Raw genomic sequence first — 21,556 nt, forward strand, 5'->3', positions numbered from 1 at the left:
GAATTTGTGACACTCGAGTTATTCTCTTAATTTATTTATGTTGGGCAAGTTATTTAACTCTTTGAATCAAAGTGGTTCTTCCAAATCTACAAATTGGTCCTTTCAATTAATATATAACCCTAGCATCCTTAATTTTATCTAATGTGGCAAACTGGCAAATTAGTTACCAAAAATATAACACATTGAATCAAATATTTTTATTTAAAATTTTAAATGCCGAGAGATCGTCCAGGAATCAATATCTTGGGTTTGGCATTTAATGTAATCCATATGTTAAAGTTAAAGTGAGACTCGTCATGATAATTAAATAAGTAGAAATATTTAATCAGATAATATTAATAATAATAAAGTGTAAGGTTCATTCAATCATGATGACGTGAGAAAAGGACCAACTTATAATTTCTAGAATCAAGAGACCAATTTGACCCAAATAAAATAAAGAATCTAACTTGCACAGACAAAAGAATAGTTCGCTATGTTATCATCACACGGCTCACAAGATTTTCCTTTGCATAAAGGGTTGAAAACTCTATGGTAAACAACTAAAAAAAAGGTGTGCTATAAAAATTCCAAGTTCTCTGCCTAATCAGATATTAGGCTAAGTATGGCTGCTAAAAAATCCGTACATGATATCTCTAAGTTGGTACATCTAGAATGCAACTTACAATGGATTATCTCTCTGAAAAAAACAATTTTATTTGATTTTGTTGGATATTTAAGTTACAAAACTTGAGTAGATCTCTTGCCAGCAACTTCAGAGTACCAAGATTTCCATGCTTCCATGTAATGAGAGTATAGTTCTTTCAAAGCTGCATCAAAAGTAAATAATACCATATTAGTTGAATTTTCAGTAATATATTTCAGAAAGTATCAAAAGAAAAGCATCACATGGTGCAAAATAGTAGAATGAATGAATAATCAATGTAAAAAAAAGTCATTGATAATTGTTTTGCAAAGATTAAAAGTACTTATTTGCCTTGGTTTTGATACTGAGGGCAATGTTCAGTTGCGAGACTCTCCCAGTCATGCACCTGCTTCACTTTGTTCTCTGAGGTTCCGGCTTTGGATACATAGGCTGGAGCAAAAGGACCAAACTGATAGCTCTGTTTTTGTTTCATATTGTTCTTGTCATCCTGACATAGCCCACTGTCATTTTCCATTGTCTTTTGCTTCTTAAGGTTCTGGCTGAAGTCCCCGCCCATGAACGAATCCGTTCTGTTTCGCCCAAAGCTAATGTTTGTGACATCATTTCCAAATGCCCTTTTCCGAGAAAGTGAGGCCTCATTCCATGTCTTCCCTTTTAAGCCTAGCCACCTGAATGCTGGTTTTCTTGTATCTGTGGTATGGGTCTGCATAAATTTAGAGTGACGATAATCAATAAATAGATCAATGCAAAGTAAGGGAATGTAGGTCATTCTCACTACTATCTAACGGTAAATTTAAACAAATGAACAAACAAATATAAAATGTGAAGAATATATCACCTTCTCGATAAGGTTCATGGAGGTTAGCACATTTGCAATATCATAAAGGCGCCTAACTTTTGCTGAAAGAAAAATCAAATGGGAGAGTAAGTGAAACGGTTCGATGCTGATTGTTTTGTTAATGAAAGCTAATAAGTTGGTAAATCATGCTATCACTTACTTCTCATTGTTGATGAATTATATGCATCTCCAAGCAACAACCTTGCAGCATCATCAAGGGATATCATTTCCAGCTATAGAGTAAAGTGAGTATTGTTAATGCAGTTTTTTAACACATCAATCAGATATATTGCATGGATAACAAAGACATAAAACAACTTGGAATAGAAAATAAATGTAGCAATTCTCACATTAGAGCAGACAAAGAGCTTGACAAAATTCTGAGTAAGCAGCGCCAGAGATTTTTCCCTTCTATCTGCAAAACATTGGAGTAGAAGATTGAGCCCCAAATTGCAAATGCTTGGATTTTTTAAAAAGTATCATAACTACATAAACTTATAAGTGTTAGTTCACTTTTTTAAACTAAATTACTATACGTAGCACTAACAGTATCATGATTTTAAGAACTGTTATGTTCAAGTATAAATGCAACTTCCTCATCCTGAGAAAAGAAAACATCCCAAAAACTAGAACAATCTGTTGAGGATAACAGAAGTAAAAACTAAAATTTCAGCAATCATGCATCGAAGACAAAATACAAGTAGCAAATACAATATGTAGAAAATTAACTAAGTGATTGTTTATATTAAGGTCATGTACAACAGAAGCTTAAAATTATAACCCATAAGGTATTAATGTGTGTTTAGATTAAGGTCGAAGACCCCGCAACTTATGCTTACCCAGCAAAACTGGATGGACTCTTGTTTAGTTTTAAGTTGGGGATATTTACAAACACATTTTTTGACATCAAACATGATTTTTAAATATGAAGAGAGAATTGCTTTTGCAAACTCAATTTGAAAAAAAGGTTGGCTTAAACTTTTAAGATAGAGCTAGAAAAAGTTTGTTCTAAATCCATATTTCAAAATTCTGCTATTAAAGTAGTTCCTCCAAAATTCAACTTATCATCATTCTTGTTTTTCTTTAAGAAAACAAAAGTATGACGATGTTTTAAATCATTAAAAGGCTAATTTGAGTGACACAATTTGAAGGAAAAAAAAATTGAATCTAATGACAATGTGTCTAGAAAAATAAACTGCTAAGCCAGTTTTTTAATAAACCAATACAGTTACAACTTCAAAGTTTCAAAAATCAATTCAAGAGGTTATTATTTAATTAAAAGACAAAAAAAAACATCATATACCACAACAACAAGAACAAAAACACAGGATCATATATCTTAAACATGTCTGTACCCAAAAAAAAAATTACCATTTTTGAGAGATCTGGGAAAAGCAGAATTAGGGTTCAAAATGTCATTCTGACTTCCAGTAGGTTGGGATAATGATTCACCCTGACTTCCAGTGGGTTGTGACAATGATTCATCTTCATCCTCTTCATCAGATACCTAAATCACAAAATTAATTAATTAACACCAAAACCTAATAACCCAATTAAAAAATAATAATTACATATTATCAAAAAATAACCCACCTTTGTATCTTCATTCCCACCTTCTTGTGAATTCTGCCATAACCCCTCTTCCTAAAAACCCATTTAAAAAATCAGAACCAAAATAATAATTTAAATCCCAAAAATTAAATTAAAATAAAAAATAAAAAAAATTGAAACTACCTTGAGCTCCTGTAAAGCAACAGGAATTGCCCCAAACCCTTTCCATGTATACTGATTCTTAGCCTTTCTTTGAAGAACCTAAAACAAACACAAACAAAAACAAATAAATCCTAAATTAAAATAAATAAATAAAACAAAACAAAAACATTGGAACATAATTGAACAAAAAAACAAGAAGAAAACAAACCCCGATGCTCTCCAAAACATTGACAATATCATAGATCCGTCTTCTCTCAACACCTAAACATTAAAAACAGTTAAATTAGATCTAATTTTTTTTCAATTATTTATTTTTTAAAAAAAAAACCCAATCGTAACTATTATTATCGTTACCTAATCGACCAGCGGCATCGTCGAGACCGACAACACGAACGTCGTCTCGATTGTACAAGCTCAAGAAACTGTAATTGAAAAAATTGAAAAATGAAATCAATAAAATAATCGGTTAATTAATTTAATAACAAAGTGAAAGAGAGAGAGAGAGAGAGAGAGAGAGAGAGAGAGAGAGAGAGAGGGTTGCATATGCATACTTGGTGCATAAGAGGCCGAGAGATTTTTGTTTACGGTCGTAAGTATGGTGTCTGGAAGAAGGAGGAGGATCTGAGGAAGAAGCCATGAATGAATGAATGGGATCTGAATGAAATTTTCAAATTTGGAGGGAAGAGAAAGATGAAATTGAAGAGAGAAAAGAAACTCGATGATGTTGTTATAGAGAAAAACGACAGAGCCGTTGAGATTTATATTTAAGAATGGGGTTTTGAGAGAGAGTGTATGTGGCGGGCTACAAATTTTGAAAATTGGTGGAAGCGAGCGTTTTTTTGGATCCAAATTTTGGTTTTTCGTTTCAGAAAAGAAAAGAAAAGAAAAGAAAAGGGTTTTTTTTTACGTGGTAAGGGTTTGGAGGGAGGAATCTTTTTGGATTTGATTGATTGATTAATTAAAAGCGCTTTTTTTTTGTTTCAGTTAAGCGGCTGAGGGAAAAAATAACATGGTTTGGTTAAGCGGGAATTAAAAAAAAAAATGGGATGATTTTATTTATTTCTTGATTTATCATTACGTAATTATCACGCGCCAGCCGTAACCTCCAATTTTTAAATTGTATCTCAGAAATTCAGAATCTATCCACATACGTGGAGGAGTCTCCACGCTAACTAAATTAGTTGCTATGTCCTAATTATACGAAAAAATTTATTTTTTAAATACATTTAAAGTTTGATGTATTTAGAATATAATATAGACTAGATACATTAAACTTTTTGTATCTAAAAAGTGAATTTTCTCTTATAATTAGGACCGGAGAGAGTGATAGATTTGGATTTATTCATTTTTTTTTATATGGCATTCATATTTATTCTTATACTACAAATATACAAATAAAAATTATATTTATAAACAATGTAATTGAACTCTCTCTATAAAAAAAATATATAATTGTACTCAAGAAGTTAAAAAAAAAATTAAAGGTAAATTGTTTGACTTTTTTACTGAAGTTTTTTCCCTTGTGAGATTGACGACCGAAGATTTTACTTTTTGACAGGCCACACTCAAAGCTGTTTCAAGTAAAGTGATCAAACATGAGAGACTTTGTTATGACAATTAACATGCGTTTATGCATTTCGTATTTGACATTTTTGGTTTCCTGTCGATAGGGGCCGTATATATTTTAAAAATAGTTCAGAGAGAAATTAATATCTGACATATCTATATTGAAGAAAAACTAGTTTTTCTATTACAGTGTATCAAAGACTAATTTCTCATCTACATGTATATGACAGGAATCAATGTGATATTTTTTTTGTCATCAATTAAATTAGACAACAACAAAAATTTGAAGGTCCAAATTAATCTTTACTAAAAAAATAAAAATTCTACAAACAAAATTGTAATAAATAAAAGTATTTTTTTGTTCATATAAAATTGTGTTATTACAAATTTAATTAGTCCTTGCTTCCAAAAAAAATAAAAAATTAGTCCTATTAAATTTTATTTGAATTTGCATCACTTATATATTCACTCTATGTAAGAACTGTCCTAAAAATGTACTACTAATATGGATAAATGAATTTGCATCACTTATTTAGTCCATTTTATACGCGACGTGAAGGAAACATACCTACGCTAATTAGATAGTTAGTTTTAGTCTCAGACTGAGTTTGTAAGATGTAAAAAATTGAGAGATTCCTCCTAATGAGCTTCAAAATCTATTTACGATGACATATTTGAGATATATGTTTACAAGTGTAAGACCATATACAATGGTTTCAACACCAAAATATATTCAACATCCACTTTTTCACTCCACATCATTTTCTCTTTCTTCCAACTAATCATTCAACACACATTCAACTTTTACCCTCTCCAATGGTTTTTCTATTCAACACCCTACCCCACCACTTTCTCTACCCCACCACTTTCTATTTCATATTCTTATTTAAATTTAAATTTTTTTTTATGATTAATTAAAATTATAATTATCGATTAAAATTAAATTAAAATAATTAATACTTAACGAAAAAAGAATTGTTGGGATAATTAGAAGAATTGTTGGGATCCATTTCACTAAAAAAAGATTAAAACTTCAAAAGAAAGACTAATTAGAAAGATAATAATAGAATAAGATAGTGAAAAACTTGGTTTTTTTTTTCTGTGTCCAAATGAAATGAACCAAGTCTCTATTTGTAGAGAAAAAAAAATCACGAATTTTGGTAAAAAAATAAAAAAATAAAAAATTAATTTGCAATGAAATAATTGAGTTCAAAAGATAAAAATCATAAAAATCCAGCGAACCAATCAGCAGCTGACAAGTGGCAGATTCAACATGTTGAATTCTTTCATCATCTCCCTCATCCACATCACATTAAACACCCACACTCCAATGGTTTCAACATGTTGACATTCATTCAACACCCCATATTCAACACCACTACACATGGTCTAAGATTAGTTTTTTATTATTTTTTTCCCTTTTATTTTCAGCTTTACCCACTTTATTTAACCAATAAATAAATAACCTATCTCACAAATGGTGAGGATGAGAGTCAAGTAACCTTGCGAGCTCTAAAGTGCTGCCAAAATAGGGGATGACCATGCAAGTATGCAACTATATGACAAACAACATACGAGGAAGATGTTGCGAGCTGGAGCGATGCAAATAAAATAAAGATCAAAATTTCGTTCACCAAAGTCCCATGAATTTAACTTACATGGATCGGAGTTCGAGTCTCGGTCATATCACTTATTCACCAGAGTGAAAATTCTAACCACTATATTATTTGAAAAAAAAGCTTTGTTCACCAAAGACAACATAATTTGTCAAATTACAAAAAATGTTAAACCATACTTCATTTGCTTAGTGAAAAGGTCAAAAATTTGTTGACGAAAGACTTAACTACAGTTCATCAACATATACAAAATTCCCATTTGCTTATGATTTAAGCTCTCATGTTATAAACATTTGTGTAAGCTGTTTATCTAAATGTGGCATAAATATGAATTTCAAACAAAAAAAAAATGTGGCCTAAATATACAATCAATAATTCAATGGGATTCAAGTCTGATGGCCTAAATATACAATCAATAATTCAATGGGATTCAAGTCTGATGGCCTAAATATACAATCAAAAATGTGGCCTAAATATACAAAAAATGACTCAGTTCTAGCTTTCTTGATGTCAAGGATTCAAGTCTGCATAACCCCGTTTAGAAATATATTTTTCTTGAATAAATGTGTCTTTTTAAAATATTATATTTGGCTAAAATGGTAGGTCGAATTCAAACTCAGTTTACATAAACTAAAAACACAAAAAAAACCAGACCAATAAAAACCACTAGACCACAAAAAACCAACCATTAGACCAACAAATGAACTACGTAACAAAATGTAATGTTACCAATATATATATTGTCTTAGATGTTTGGCCTTAGTGCCTTACCACAAATTCTGACACAGCTCCTCCAGTGACTGTAGTTAACTCTAGTGTCACCAAAACAGGTGCGTGACCACTGACCATGCACCTATGTGACAAACAAGGAAGGTGTTACGAGTTGGAGAGACGGAGATAAGTCTGGTTAGTTAGTATACAGAGCTCAGAGGCCGTTGCATTTATTGGATTGCGAACGGATGTCGCCTATGCGGAGGTGCAACCGAGGGCCATCTATTGCATCTTATTTGTTTCTTCTTGTTTCTTCTTTATTTGGTCTGTTGTTTAGAGGACTTTGAGAGTGAGGATAAGGATGGTGATTGATTGGGTCTGTCATATGTGATTTGGGTGAAGATCTCTCATAGATATTGTTTAGGTTGCTAATAGATGGAAATTGTGATTGTATATGGATGTCTGGCTACGGTTATTATGATTCACAACAAGGAAGATGTTGGTTTAAGCGAATTTTCTTTCACGACCGCTTCATGAGAATCAAATAAACATTGTGATTGGTCAGCTTTTACACCCACTCCCCCTTTTTTTCCACCAAACACGGTTAGTGGTGTTTTCCATCCAATGAAAAATGTACACCAAGGCATTCGTGAATTTCACGAACGATTTCCTTCGCTGTAAATAGCACTCCTCTTCACAACAATTGCGTTTTAGCTCTATTTTCTAATATTGTTGCGTTTAAATGGGAGTTTTATGTTTGGAAGCATGACATTTATAAATATAATTAACTTGTTAACTTGATGCTACAATATGTATATCTATTATTATGAAGAAGAAAATTTCGAAAGTACATGGCATCTATCAGTTCGAACTAATATTTCCTCAAGATAATACCTGGACTAATCTCATAATTTACGGTGTTTAGATTGAATGACAATTTTATTTTTCTTAACCTTAGAAGAAAGGGTCTAGGGGTCCAAAGTTTGATCGAAAATTTGGTCTTAACTCTTTGAAAAAATCTATCTGTCTTGCTTTGTTGGTGCTATACGATAGCTTATTTATTAAAGTACATGGAAGAACAGTTTATGACAACTGCAGGTAATCCAAGGCTGTTGATCCACACATCAATCTCTTTTTCATTGCCCTTAATGTCTCTTTTCATGCTTGCATCACGATTCACGAAACATACTCATTACTGCAATTGACCAAAAAGACCAGGTTTGAAAATGAAATCCTTCTGTGATTTTTTTCCTACCAAAGTTGAGGGCAAAAAATTTCGTGCCAACTGTCAAATCAATATTTAATTACACATGTACACTAGTATGACATCAACAACAGCCTCCCCTGCTTAAATTCTTCAGATACATCCCTTAAATTCACATAACCTGATGTATGGTGCAAATTTGAGGGTGAGTGTATTCAACACTAATACACTATACTATGAGTGTATCCTTTAATTTCATTCTAAAATGTAGTTCTGAAACTGGCCTTTTTTTATAAATAATTCCGAAAGTAACATTACATGAAAGGCAAACGTGTTTCATATATCCCGCTCCTCCTTTTAATCATCAGTGCACATAGCCGACTTCACCAGAGGCATATGCTTGAAAATAATGGCAATAACTTAACAGCCATATATATACAAGCTGTATACATAGTTAAAGCCTACTCATACATATAAAAATAAAGCAAACTGCATACTAATTCCAGTTACAAAATTGAATGTTGTGCTACAATATTCATTTTACATTTGGCCGGCTTTTCTATCAGAAGTGTTGCGTTCAAGGTCCAAGTTCTATGCCTGACGAACCCGGTCACGCCAAGATCCTTTTTGTTTGGCCAGCACCTGAATCCAAATATAATGATTATTTCAATTATTTGCTATGTGTATCAATGTCTTTTGTGGTATGCAAATCACTCACCGTTTCACTTAAAAGGCTTGAAACAAGGTCTTTTTTATCATCAACCTCCTCGTTCTTCCTTTCAGGCTCGCTGTCTGTACTGGTGGTGGGAGGTGGATGAGATGTACCCCCAAACATAGCTTCGTCATGAGCAGCTTGAATTTGTTCTTCCCGTTTGGACTACATAAGAATATGAATTCAAATTATAATCAGGAGTGCATATAAACAAGGAAATGAATTAACTATTTGGCGATTTGCTCATTAATGATAAGGGAAGATACCTCGATTGCAGAAAACCGGAAACTCTGGCCAATGTGTTTGACTAAGGATGCATCATCTTCAGCAACTGCAGATAAGTGGGCATGTGCACTTCGTTATTAAGTTAGAAAGGCATTAAAGTATTTTGCAATTGGCAACATGCACAAACCATTTGAGACCATAAGAAAATTATGATAATCAACAATTACATTACTGGTAAATGCCACAAGGAGTCCAAAATAATGTCTAAACCAAAACGAGAAATGTAAAACAGATGTAAGAGGATTCCAATCACTCTTAACAATATTAATGCAGAACAAGCAGCTAACTTAACATGTTCGAGTTTCTTATCCAAAAAAGGAAATGTAATCTGATAGATTATAGATGTCATAAATAATAATGAATGGTATTACATGATAATAATGATCAAGTGCTGCAGCATGACAACAATAGTGTAGAACATGTAGCTTAGTTCATCTTGATTAGTTTGTTAGAGGCAGTTATGCCAGCTAAGCTAGTCAGTTACACAGTTGGGATTGTATATAAGCTAACTCTCTTTGAAACTCTCATTGTAACATTTCATTTTTCTCAATTCATTCTAATAGATTTCTCATTTTCTCTCATGAGTTCTTTTTCTTTTCTCTCCATTGGTACCATCTTCGAGCAAATCTAAGCTCTGCTGCGATTCTAACCGTCTTGTAACCATTTCTTCATGGCGCGCAACGCTAACAATGGCATGGTTAATCCACCGCCGGTTCTGTCACAAGATCCTTCACAAACTCCCGGTAATATCTACTACATTCATCCCTCCGATGGACCTACCACCGTCGCAATTACTCCTGTTCTTTCGAATTCCAATTATCATGCGTGGGCGGGATCTATGCGCCTGGCACTTGGTTCAGAAACTGAAGATTCCAAAGCATTAATCATGCATGGGCGGGATCTATCGTGTTTTCTCTATGGTAATGCAACATGAGAAACAATTTGCTAGTACTGATTTTAGATCAGAAACTGAAGATTCCAAAGCATTAATCAATGCTTCAGATGCACGAAGGTCACAAAGTCATGGCAGAGGATACTCCAATGGTTCCTCTAGTTCTAAGAAACGTGTGTGCACTTATTGTGGTAAGGATGGACACACAGTGGAAAACTGCTTAGAAAGCATGGATTTCCACCTCATTTTGGTAAGAATTCAAGAGTCAACAATTGCAGTGCAGAAGATCCAACTGATAATGATGATACAAAGCACTAGAGGTGTTGAAGCTTTTGGTCTTAGCAAAGATCAATATGAGAAGCTTGTGAACCTTCTGCAAACTGCAACTATTCAACCTGGATCATTTTGGTAAGAATTCAAGAGTCAACAATTGCAGTGCAGAAGATCCAACTGATAATGATGATACAAAGCACTAGAGGTGTTGAAGCTTTTGGTCTTAGCAAAGATCAATATGAGAAGCTTGTGAACCTTCTGTAAACTGCAACTATTCAACCTGGAGCTTCTACTTCTGCTCAGGTTAATGCTACTGCACATGATTACTCAGGTAATGTGTGCTTGACTTATTCCCTAAGCAATTTCACTTATGGTTCACGGATAATTGATTCTGGAGCTAGTGACCATATATGCTCCGATCTTGCTTACTTTGATTGCTATCGTGCTATTGCACCTATTCAAGTCAAAATGCCAAATGGCACTACTGCCTGTGCTAAAGTAGCTGGTACTGTTAGTTTATCAAATGAATTCCAAGTGCACAATGTGCTACTTGTGCCTGAATTTTCTTTGAACTTGATTTCTGTACCACAATTGACTCACAACTCACAATGCATTGTGTTATTTGATGGTGTGCAATTGTGCATTGTTCCATACAGGAAAAGCAGAGCTTGGGTCCGATTGGTTCGGGTGAATTAATTGAAGGATTGTACTATCTTACCTCTAAGACCAAGACCATTGCTGCAGCCAATTCCCAAGCCAATAACACTCACAACTCAAACACACACATTCCAAGCCAAACTCTATGGCACTTTCGTTTAGGTCATCTTTACAATAATAGATTGCAAAATATGCAACAAGAATTTCCTTTTGTAACCTTAGATAAGAATTCTATTTGTGATATATGTTACTATGCACGACATAGAAAACTTCCTTTTAAACAGTGTAAATAAAGCAATGGATATTGGTGAATTGATCCATTTTGACATATGGGGTCCCATTTCTATTCAATCCATTCATGGTCATAAATACTTCTTGACTGCAGTAGATGACTTTACCCGCTTTACATGGATAATTCTTCTTAAAGCTAAATCTGATGTGAGTACACTTGTTCAGCATTTCATTAAGATGCTTGAAACTCAATATAATGCATGTGTCAAAACAGTAAGAACAGATAATGGCCCAGAGTTTCTTATTCCTCATTTTTATGCATCTAAGGGTATCAACCACCAAACTAGCTGTGTTGAAACTCCCCAACAAAATGGGAGAGTGGAACGCAAACATCAACACATGCTTAATGTGGGTAGAGATTTATTGTTTCAGTCAAAATTACCAAAAAAAAATTGGTCCTATGCATTAGTTCATGTTGTCTTCATAATTAATCGTGTCAATACACCCTTGTTACAACATAAGTCACCTTATCAATTACTATACTCTAAACCTCCTGACCTTAATCAACTCAAGGTGTTTGGCTCTTTGTGTTATGCTTCCACCCTACACAACCATAGAACCAAACTTGATTGTCGAGCCAGAAAATGTATATTTTTAGGTTACAAAACAGGAATGAAAGGTGTCATACTTTATGATCTCAATAGTAAGAAAGTGTTTGTATCTCGAGAAGTCATACACCAGGATCATATCCTGCCCTACCATAGCACATCTTCTTCTACGCCATGTACTTACCACACCTCTTCTCCACATAAACTCTCAACACCTAACACCTCTCTTTATGATGACTTTCCTGTTACCACTACTAACCCAACTATACCTTCACCTACCAATACTGAACCCATAAACCACCATACCTCTGACACAACTCCATCCAACAGACACATTGCTTGACACTAAGTTATCCCTCACACTGAATCTACTACTACTGATGCTTCAGTTACACATTCACCACCCATTACTACTCCTGCACCAGCTCTTAGAAGATCAACTAGAGTGTCCACCAAACCTCCACACCTCACAGATTACTTGTGCAATCTTTCAAGCAATTCTCCTGAGCAATCTCCTTCAGGTGTCTTCTATCCCCTGTCTGATTATCACTCCTATTCTAATGTTTCTACTACTCTTGGTAAGTTTGCTATGGCATTAACTGCCACTGTTGAACCTAAGTCCTATAATGAGGCCAGCAAACACCAATGCTGGATTGATGCGATGGACTTAGAGTTACAAGCTTTGAAACAGAATAGAACCTTGGATATATGTTGATCCACCTCCACACATCAAACCCATAGGGAGCAAATTGGTATACAAGGTCAAACACAAGTCTGATGGATCCATTGAAAGGTATAAGGCACGTTTAGTGGCCAAAGGTTATAATCAAGTTGAGGGGCTTGATTTCTTTGACACATTTTCCCCAGTTGCCAAAATTACCACAGTCAGGACCTTGATTGCTATAGCTTCTCTTAAATCTTGGCATTTACATCAAATGGATGTGAATAATGCATTTTTACATGGAGATTTACAAGAGGATGTATACATGACTGTACCTCCAGGTGTGACTAGTCCTAAGCCAAATAAAGTATGCAAATTACTCAAATCTCTCTATGGTCTTAAACAGGCTAGTAGGAAGTGGTATGAACGACTCACTGCCTTATTGGTTAAGCAAGGTTACAAGCAATCCAACTCTGGTCATTCTTTATTCACTTTAACCAACAAGTCAGAATTCACTGCCCTTCTCGTTTACGTTGATGACATTATTCTAGCTGGCAACTCTCTGGCTGAATTTGATAGGATCAAAAGGATCATGGATGATGAGTTTAAAATCAAGGATTTGGGAAAGTTGAAGTACTTCCTTGGCATAGAGGTAGCACATTCTAAACAAGGAATATCTATTTGCCAAAGAAAGTATTGTTTGGATTTATTGCTTGATACTGGCCTCACAGGTTCTAAACCTGCTCCTACACCACTTGACTCTTCTGTGAAACTATACCAAGACTCAAGTGCTGCTTATGAAGACATAGGAGGTTACAGAAGACTCATAGGGAAATTGCTGTATCTCACAACTACTAGACCAGACATTGCATTTGCCATTCAACGACTTAGTCAATTTTTATCATCTCCCACTATTACTCATTATGACAATGCATGTAGGGTGCTGAAATACTTGAAGAGTAACCCAGGTAGAGGCATGTTTTTCCCCAGACATTCTACTCTACAGTTATCGGGTTTTGCTGATGCTGATTGGGCAAATTGCATTGATACAAGGAGGTCAACTTCTGGATACTGTTTTTTCTTAGGTTCTTCCCTAATTTCTTGGAGCTAAGAAACAGATCATTGTATCTCGAAACTCATCTGAAGCTGAGTATTGGTCCCTTTCTTTTGCTACTTGTGAGATGTAGTGGTTACTTTACTTGTTCCATGACTTAGGCATCACATTTGACCGACTTCCAGTCCTTTATTGCGACAATCAAAGCGCAATCCACATTGCTGCCAATCCTGTCATCCACAAATGCACTAAACATCTTGAGATCAATTGCCATTTGGTGCGTGACAAGGTTCAACTAGCAGTGTTCAAATTGCTTCCAGTTTCCACCAAGTGTCAACTTGCAGACTTCTTCGCTAAGACCTTGCCCCCTAAGACTTTCAATTCATTCATTTCCAAGCTGGGTATGAATAACATATACCATACTCCAGCTTGTGGGAGGGTATTACATGATAATAATGATCAAGTGCTGGAGCATGATAACAATAGTGTAGAACATGTAGCTTAGTTCATCTTGATTAGTTTGTTAGAGGCAGTTATGCCAGCTAAGCTAGTCAGTTACACGGTTGGCATTGTATATAAGCTAACTCTCTTTGTAACTCTCATTGTAACATTTCATTTTTCTCAATTCATTCTAATAGATTTCTCATTTTCTCTCATGAGTTCTTATTCTTTTCTCTCCATTGGTACCATCTTCAAGAAATGGAACTTCTATCATATTGTGGAAATGTAGGAAAACAAGTCTGTAACTTATAAGGGATAGCAGAATTGGATATCACAGTACAGGTATACACAAAAAATACAAAGATGAAAGATAGTATAGGCAATTTGAGAGGCCTAGTCTGTCTCAAGGATTCCAACTGAATTCCAGTCTACCCCCACTCTTGCCTCACTTCTCCATAATATTTCCTCAGCCACATTGTCCATATCACAACCCTCAACACCACTAACTGCCAACTCAGCAAGTGGTTATCAGTTGGGCCTCCTCCGTCTTGGGTTGTATCCCGCATGTAACCCCCTTTCTCCTCACATAGACTCGGGTTATTTTAAGAGTTATATTATAATCAAAGAGGATTGAAGAGAATACATTATACATTATGAGTGGAAAGGGACAGAAATCCCACAAATATATTCATATTCATAGTATTCATAATAACAATATTATCAAACAAATCAAACCTTCAATTTCTTCATCGTCAAGAGGGGCATCCTTGTCGAATTCAAATCGCTCCCAGCCCACACCTTTTTCTGAATCACGTGCAGCTGCATTTGAAAGTACAGGATAAAAGAGAATGAACAAAATATGGATAAACTATCTCATTTGGCAAGGTAGGAAACAACTATTTCTAACCACACTTTGACTTTGAGTATGAAACATTTTAATTTTCTTCAACAATACCCTACCCTCATATATATACCACTAGATAGTGGCAACCTAACCCAGAGACTTGTACAAAATGATCATACTGCAAGAATATCAAACAGGGAGACAACTCAAGCCAAAGATTAAATTTTCAGAATTCAGAGTAGACCTAAACAGCAAGCTTTGGAAATTTGAAAACTATTCTTAAACAAGTACGCAACAGCGAAGATTTCCGGTAAATTTAACGTCAGTCATAATAAGTATAGAGAACAAATGAATTTTTCATTAGAAACCATATGGTGCGCATAGGTACATTAGAGAATATGAACAACTACTTCCTATAAGGTGCCATACTAAGTATAGAACAAATGAATACTTCCTATAAGGTGTCATACTAAGTATAGAACAAATGAATTTTTCATTAGAAACCATGGTGCACATAGGTACATTTGAGAATATGAACAACTACTTCCTATAAGGTGTCATAATAATAAGTATAAACCAAACGAAATTTTCATTAGAAACCATATGGCGCGCATAGTTACATTTGATTATTTGAGATATGAACAACTACTTCATATACGGTCTTTAATTGACTTACCAGTTTCAGAAAGCTGGAGCTTCATCTTGGCTTTGACTCTTTCAGCAGGTGCCTATTCATAATTCATAATCACAAACATACATAAGTAACATAACAATGACTCATTCATAAAACTTAAATCTCAATTAACCAATTAAACTAGCATAAAAAAAACATAACAATGAAATTAAGAAGCTTTTAATTACCATATTATCATAACCATCAATTAGTTTAGCATAATCAACACCAGCATTCTTCCCCTTTGTCCTCTCACTCATTTTCCCTCTTTCCCTAACATCACTTGATTTCACCTCAGACCGATATTGTGTCCGGGGAGAAACACTTCTACTTCTACTCCTCCTTCTCCCTTTTTCCCTTTTCCTCCTATCTCTACCCCTATCACCATCCGAATGGCTTCGACTTCGGCTTCTATCGGCATCTCTATCACGATCCCTGTATCTACTATATCTCTCTCTACTCCTACTTCTCCTCCTCCTTGAATCCCTATCCCCATCCCTATCTCTTTCCCTACACCTATCTCTGCTTCTACTCCTACTTCGCCTTTTTCTTCTATCGCTATCCCTAGAAGAAGAATCGTGATTTGTTTTCTCAGAAACCCTAGATTCGGTTGTAGGTTTCTTTTTAAGCTTGTTTTGAATGGATTGGAGCTGGGATTTTCTATCGGGCTCGGAAGGGACGGTGGTGGTGGTTGCAGTGGTGGAGGAGGAAGAGGCTTTGACGAATTGTGAGAGAAATGAAGAGGAAGAAACAAGAGCTGAACCGGGTTTAGGAACGTCGTCGTTTGATGTGGATGTGGAAAAGCCGAGACCTTGTTTGAACTTTGCGGCTCCCTCACCTTTTCGAGTGAGCTCGTCGTAGTATGCTGCAGCTTTTTCTTCTTCCATCTTCCTCTATCGCTGTTCTTTCACCAATATCAAACAAAGATTATTCAAAAAAAAATTTGAAGGAAATTTATTAAATACAACTTTAAAAATAAATAAATAAATAAATATTGGGTAAATAGTTTTTTTTTATACAAGGGTAAATAGGTCTTTACCCTTGCAAAGTATGCGAATTTTGTTTTAGCCTCTTTAAAAAAAAAGTGATTTTCCCCCTCACAATGTCGACATTATTATCTTTTATCTTCTCAATGGACAACATGTCATGAAATCTTCATTTTTTTATGATGTGGCAAGCTGATTGTATATTTATATTTTTTATATTTAATTTCAGCTCACTTTTTTTTTAAAAAAAAAAAAATCATACAATAACAATATTAAAATTCATCATCTTCATCACCATAACCACCATTTTTCCGCTACCACCACAGCACCACCATTTCTCCACCACAATCGCAATCGCAACAATACCATCATTTTTTTTTACCCTTTCTACATCAAATGACTCTCTTTCACCAACAACTATTTCATAAATTTTCACGCCAAGAACGAACAACAACAAGACAAACACAACAATAACAACAACGTGATTTGGTGAGTGACAATGGTGAATGGTGTGAGGATGGTGAACAACAACCACAACAACAAAACCATCGATTCTATAAAGCAAATCTTAGAAACACCAAAACTCAAACCCATTTGTTTACAAAGCTCAAACATATTCTAAACCCATAAAGCAACAACTCAAAATCATCTAAAAGACAAACTTTGAAAAAATTTAACCCTTCATATTCTAAAACATAAACCCAAAAAACAGAAATTCAAATCGTTAATTAAGAACATGAAATAACAAATCAAAACCCCTATCATTAATTTGAAGAAAAGAAATACGAAACCCATAAATAAGAAACTCAAATCGAAAAATTAAGAACATAAATATAATTAATTTGAAGAAACTCATATTGAAGCCTAAGAACCCATATCGTAAGTGTCGATGTCGTCGTCGAAACCCATAAATTAAGAACATAAACTAATTTGTTTGTGCTTCTTTTCATTTCAAATTTACAATTTTTTTTATATTTTTATTTTTCATTAATTAATTTGTTAATACAACATAATGTATACATACATTTTAACACGGGTAAAAGATTTGTTACAAATGAGATCTATACGTGATAGGTAACAATGATTTTTATTAAATAATTGTGTTATAATTATGTTTTATTATTTAAATGTTATAACAATGTCTAGTGGTGCAATAATATCGTAATTTGAACAAAATTCTATATATATTCCACGTACACATACATAATTGAAATTTGCTTTATAAGATTCCCCAACTTAAAATATACATCCTTCAAAAAGAAACATATTGTGTAATATTTCAAGAAAATGATGCTTATAATCAAAACTTCACTATTACAACCACCTATTAAATTCGGGATCATAGTTGTAGTCTATGACGCAATATCAACATATTTTATATATTAGTTGTGTCTGTTTAATGGCAAATATATTCTCCTGGATTTCCACGACACAATCATCAACGACATGTGTGGAGAAATTGTTAAACGAGTTTCTATCAAACAAAACTCATACACTGTTGAGGAGCATATTGTGTTCCTCACCCTTTTGATCAGTGTTTTCATATAATCTCACTTTGAACAACAATAGTGTATAAAAAAGGAAAAAAAGAATAAGAAGAAGAAGATAAATATATTTTGTAAGTAGATACATTGCATCTAACTCAATTTGAACCTCTAATCATTTTTCAACGCACGTACTGTAACACCCAAATTTTACCCCTTAATTTTATTTATAAAATAGATTCTTAAATTATTTAAAAGAGAGTGTTACACTACTTCGCATCAATTAGTTAATAATAATGCAGCGGAATTAAGCTTTTAAAATAAAAATAGATCGTCCGAAGAATTCCAAATCAACAAAGTTTGAAAATGAAACGACATAATCCAATTTTTAACATTCTCAAAGCAATACAATAATTGAATTGACATTTATAGTTCCCCATAGGACTTCCTAACAGAGCGACTCAGAGACTGAAGCAATAAAGTAGACGGCTCTCTAACGCCGTCGCCGAACTAGGTCTAGTGTTGCTCTCACCTACCTGAAAATCTACGGTTGCACACCGTAGGACCAAGCCAGAAAAGGGAAACAACAAGGGGTAGAGAAAGTCTTCTCTGGGCACAATTACAACACTTCAATTTTAGGCACAACTAATAAAGTCTCGACAGCTCATAAAAGATAACAGAAGAAAAAGAAACACGTGACTATCACTCTCTTTTCTGAAGAAAAACAAAAAAAAAAAAAAAAAACAAAACAAAATCTTCTTTCTCTCTTCCAAGCAAGTTTTTGTATCTTCTTTACTGAAAATCTTCTTTCATCTCAGTTCAGTTTGATTTTTGAATGGTGGAAGAATATGATCGACAATTTGTGTATATTTTTAATGTAATTAAAAGATTGAAAAATTTCAATTAGTTTTAGATCTATTGTTTCTCTTGAATGAGTTTTATCCATCAAGGACAATGAAATCATTTTGTTTTTATCATTGTGGTTCCCCGGTTACTTTTGTTATTTCGTTGAGTTTGCAGCATATATAATTTGGAACCCAATGAAATTATGTTTGCATCAAGATGTTGAATCTTTGAGATGCTGAAATATTGGGTTTGTTTGTTGAAATAGATCTAGATTTTTATAAGAAAAACAAATTGAGAAGTTGTTATTCTTTTTTGGAGATCCCCACAGTGAAACAATTGTCGAAGTCGGTTATGGTGAAGAACCACCGCCGATCGGTGGAGAAACAGTTGCTCAAAAAAGTCAAAACAGTGGCGGAAGGAGAGGAAAAGGAAGACTGGTTCTTGTTTGTTCTTTTTTACATTTTTTTAAAAATTTAAATGAGATGTCATATTTCTATTGGATGTGCCCAAATGTTAAGTGTTGGGGCTGTTCCTAAGCAAGAGTTTCTCCAAGGGGTAAGTAATACAATCACAAAGAATATCAACCACAAACGAGCACAATTATTAAAAAAACAATAAGTCAACAATATCAACATCCATTCCAATTTTATAACATAGAGGATCACCACCAATTCCAGTTTTATATCATGGGGGATCACCACCAATTTCAGTTTTATATCATGGAGGATCAACGTCAATAGTTCGGCATCATTCTACAACATCATTGACAACATCATTAGGACTCAGCATCATTAGACACGTGAATGAATACATAGTCATGTTCCTAATTAACAACATCAGTTAACAACGTCATTATTTCAAAAACACGAATAACATCATTACGTCAACATCATTATAGCAACACGGTTCAGCATCATTAATTAACAACAACGGCAACTTCATGATTTAGCGACTCAAATTATCAATTTTAATTCAATGAACTCAATTAATTAGCCTTACTAGACAGCGGCGAAATAGCCCCTCATGCTCGTATGAATCAGGACCTATCTAAAGTAATAGGAACCATATTGTAATTTTATCCATAGGTTTCCTCACATTATGACAAATTGACAAGTTTGACCGCACCCACTTTAAATGCTTCGATATAATCCTCACAACTAGTTCAGCCACTACATAAATCATTCTTAATATTAATCACCATCCTGTGATAACAATTTAATATTACATCTTTGAATCACCAACAACACTTGCTTCTAAAATTAGTGACCAATCACCATAACTCCAAAATCATTCCGCTTCAAAACCAAACTCTAATTACATGTCTCTAAATGTTGATGTGATTATTCCTACGGGACCCTAACATCAACATACAATAACTACTCACAAGGTATTTCAATTTAAATGAATTCAAGCAACGTGGACATCAAGAACAACAGCAACAGTCCCAAAATTCAATCGACATATAGGGCATAAAAACTCGATTCCGAAACAAGCACAAACAACAACAACAACAACAAACAACAACACGTGTAATAAAGAAAAACGGAAAGGAAGGATAACAATTAAACCCACACTATTCAGAAATTCAGAAACATAAATGAATTGTTAAACACCCTTACTTGGAAAAACAATTATCTTAGGTCAGTTGTGAGTTTTTCTTTTCTCTTCTTTCTCTTCTCCCTCTCGTACGTGTATCTCTCTTTTCCCCTTGCTCATCTTTTCTTTCTTTCTCTTGTTTCTTTTTAGCAAAAAGTGGATAGATACTTTTCAATTTGATTCTATCCTAATCATAATCTACTTATAGGAATAATTAGGTGAGATTTCCTTCCCATGAAGGAAAATTATGTCTTTATCTATTAATTGGTTTTTCTTTCTACTAGGCCCAATTTTATTATTTCTACTATTTTACTATTCTTTCTTACTCACACCCCCTCTCCACCTATTATATAATTTCTACACCTCATGCCTACTCTTTCTTCACTTTTATTTTCAACTTATCATTCTACTCATTTATTCATTAATTATTTAATTACTCATCACACACAATAATTAAATCATTATCAATAATCAACTCCTACAAAAATTACTAATTAATTCTAAATTTGGGGCGTTACACGTACTTCCATTTGAGATTTACAAGATCCTTCGGTGATCTAGATTTGTTTGCTTGAAATGGAAGACAATGCCTTGAGGTTGAAGAATTATGATTAACTTCATTGCAAATACACTTCTCACCATCAATTCCATCTAGACAGCTCAATGGATTTTTATAAATATCTTTTTGAGTAATTTCAAAGCAAGGACATATTTTATTTTTGCATTCTTCTTGTCACATGTTGAAATTGACATTTGAAATATATTTCCAAAGTTTTCGTTTAGGGTAACCTTCACCCTTTTAATACATTTCAAACAAAAAATATTTTGTCATTCGAAATATTTTCCACAAACTCAAATTAGGAACGTGTTTTACCGCATAGCTCTTGTAACTTTTTTTTTCCCACAAAAGTACTTGATTTGGGAAAGATTTTTCCTAGTATATAAACAAGACAAATATGATAAATTAATAAGTGAATTAAACTTATCAATCATAGTGTAAAAATTGTAACGTATTTAAC

At 33.9% G+C, this 21,556-nt stretch overlaps 2 protein-coding genes across 5 annotated transcripts; both read right to left on the reverse strand.

Annotated features, from left to right (window-relative positions):
- Nucleotides 1-466: 466 nt before the first annotated feature.
- On the reverse strand, nt 467-4,164 carry LOC123884120 (E2F transcription factor-like E2FE). 2 transcript variants are annotated; one of them, XM_045933131.1, is made up of 11 exons: nt 3,749-4,164; nt 3,552-3,619; nt 3,406-3,458; nt 3,219-3,296; nt 3,078-3,128; nt 2,856-2,991; nt 1,835-1,899; nt 1,645-1,717; nt 1,485-1,546; nt 969-1,349; nt 467-809 (listed from the first exon to the last, which is right to left on the reverse strand). In XM_045933131.1, exons 1-10 carry the CDS (start codon nt 3,832-3,834, stop codon nt 969-971), a joined length of 1,053 nt encoding a protein of 350 aa, XP_045789087.1. In that variant the 5' UTR covers nt 3,835-4,164; the 3' UTR covers nt 467-809. The 2 variants fall into 2 exon arrangements, with proteins under 2 accessions (XP_045789087.1, XP_045789086.1); XM_045933130.1 differs by having other exon boundaries at nt 977-1,349; nt 3,749-4,162.
- A 4,104-nt stretch (nt 4,165-8,268) lies between these two features.
- LOC123884121 (RNA-binding protein 25) lies at nt 8,269-20,902 on the reverse strand. 3 transcript variants are annotated; one of them, XM_045933134.1, is made up of 8 exons: nt 20,561-20,902; nt 15,814-16,524; nt 15,629-15,680; nt 14,844-14,927; nt 9,273-9,337; nt 9,013-9,171; nt 8,872-8,936; nt 8,269-8,538 (listed from the first exon to the last, which is right to left on the reverse strand). In XM_045933134.1, the coding sequence occupies exons 2-7, from the start codon at nt 16,510-16,512 to the stop codon at nt 8,886-8,888; spliced, it is 1,110 nt and encodes a 369-aa protein (XP_045789090.1). In that variant the 5' UTR covers nt 16,513-16,524; nt 20,561-20,902; the 3' UTR covers nt 8,269-8,538; nt 8,872-8,885. The 3 variants fall into 3 exon arrangements, with proteins under 3 accessions (XP_045789090.1, XP_045789088.1, XP_045789089.1); XM_045933132.1 differs by lacking the exon at nt 8,269-8,538 and having other exon boundaries at nt 8,563-8,936; nt 20,561-20,901; XM_045933133.1 differs by lacking the exon at nt 8,269-8,538 and having other exon boundaries at nt 8,563-8,936; nt 15,814-16,529; nt 20,561-20,901.
- Nucleotides 20,903-21,556: the final 654 nt, after the last annotated feature.

This window comes from Trifolium pratense, linkage group LG5, assembly GCF_020283565.1.
Source record: "Trifolium pratense cultivar HEN17-A07 linkage group LG5, ARS_RC_1.1, whole genome shotgun sequence".
Taxonomy (NCBI): Eukaryota; Viridiplantae; Streptophyta; class Magnoliopsida; order Fabales; family Fabaceae; genus Trifolium; species Trifolium pratense.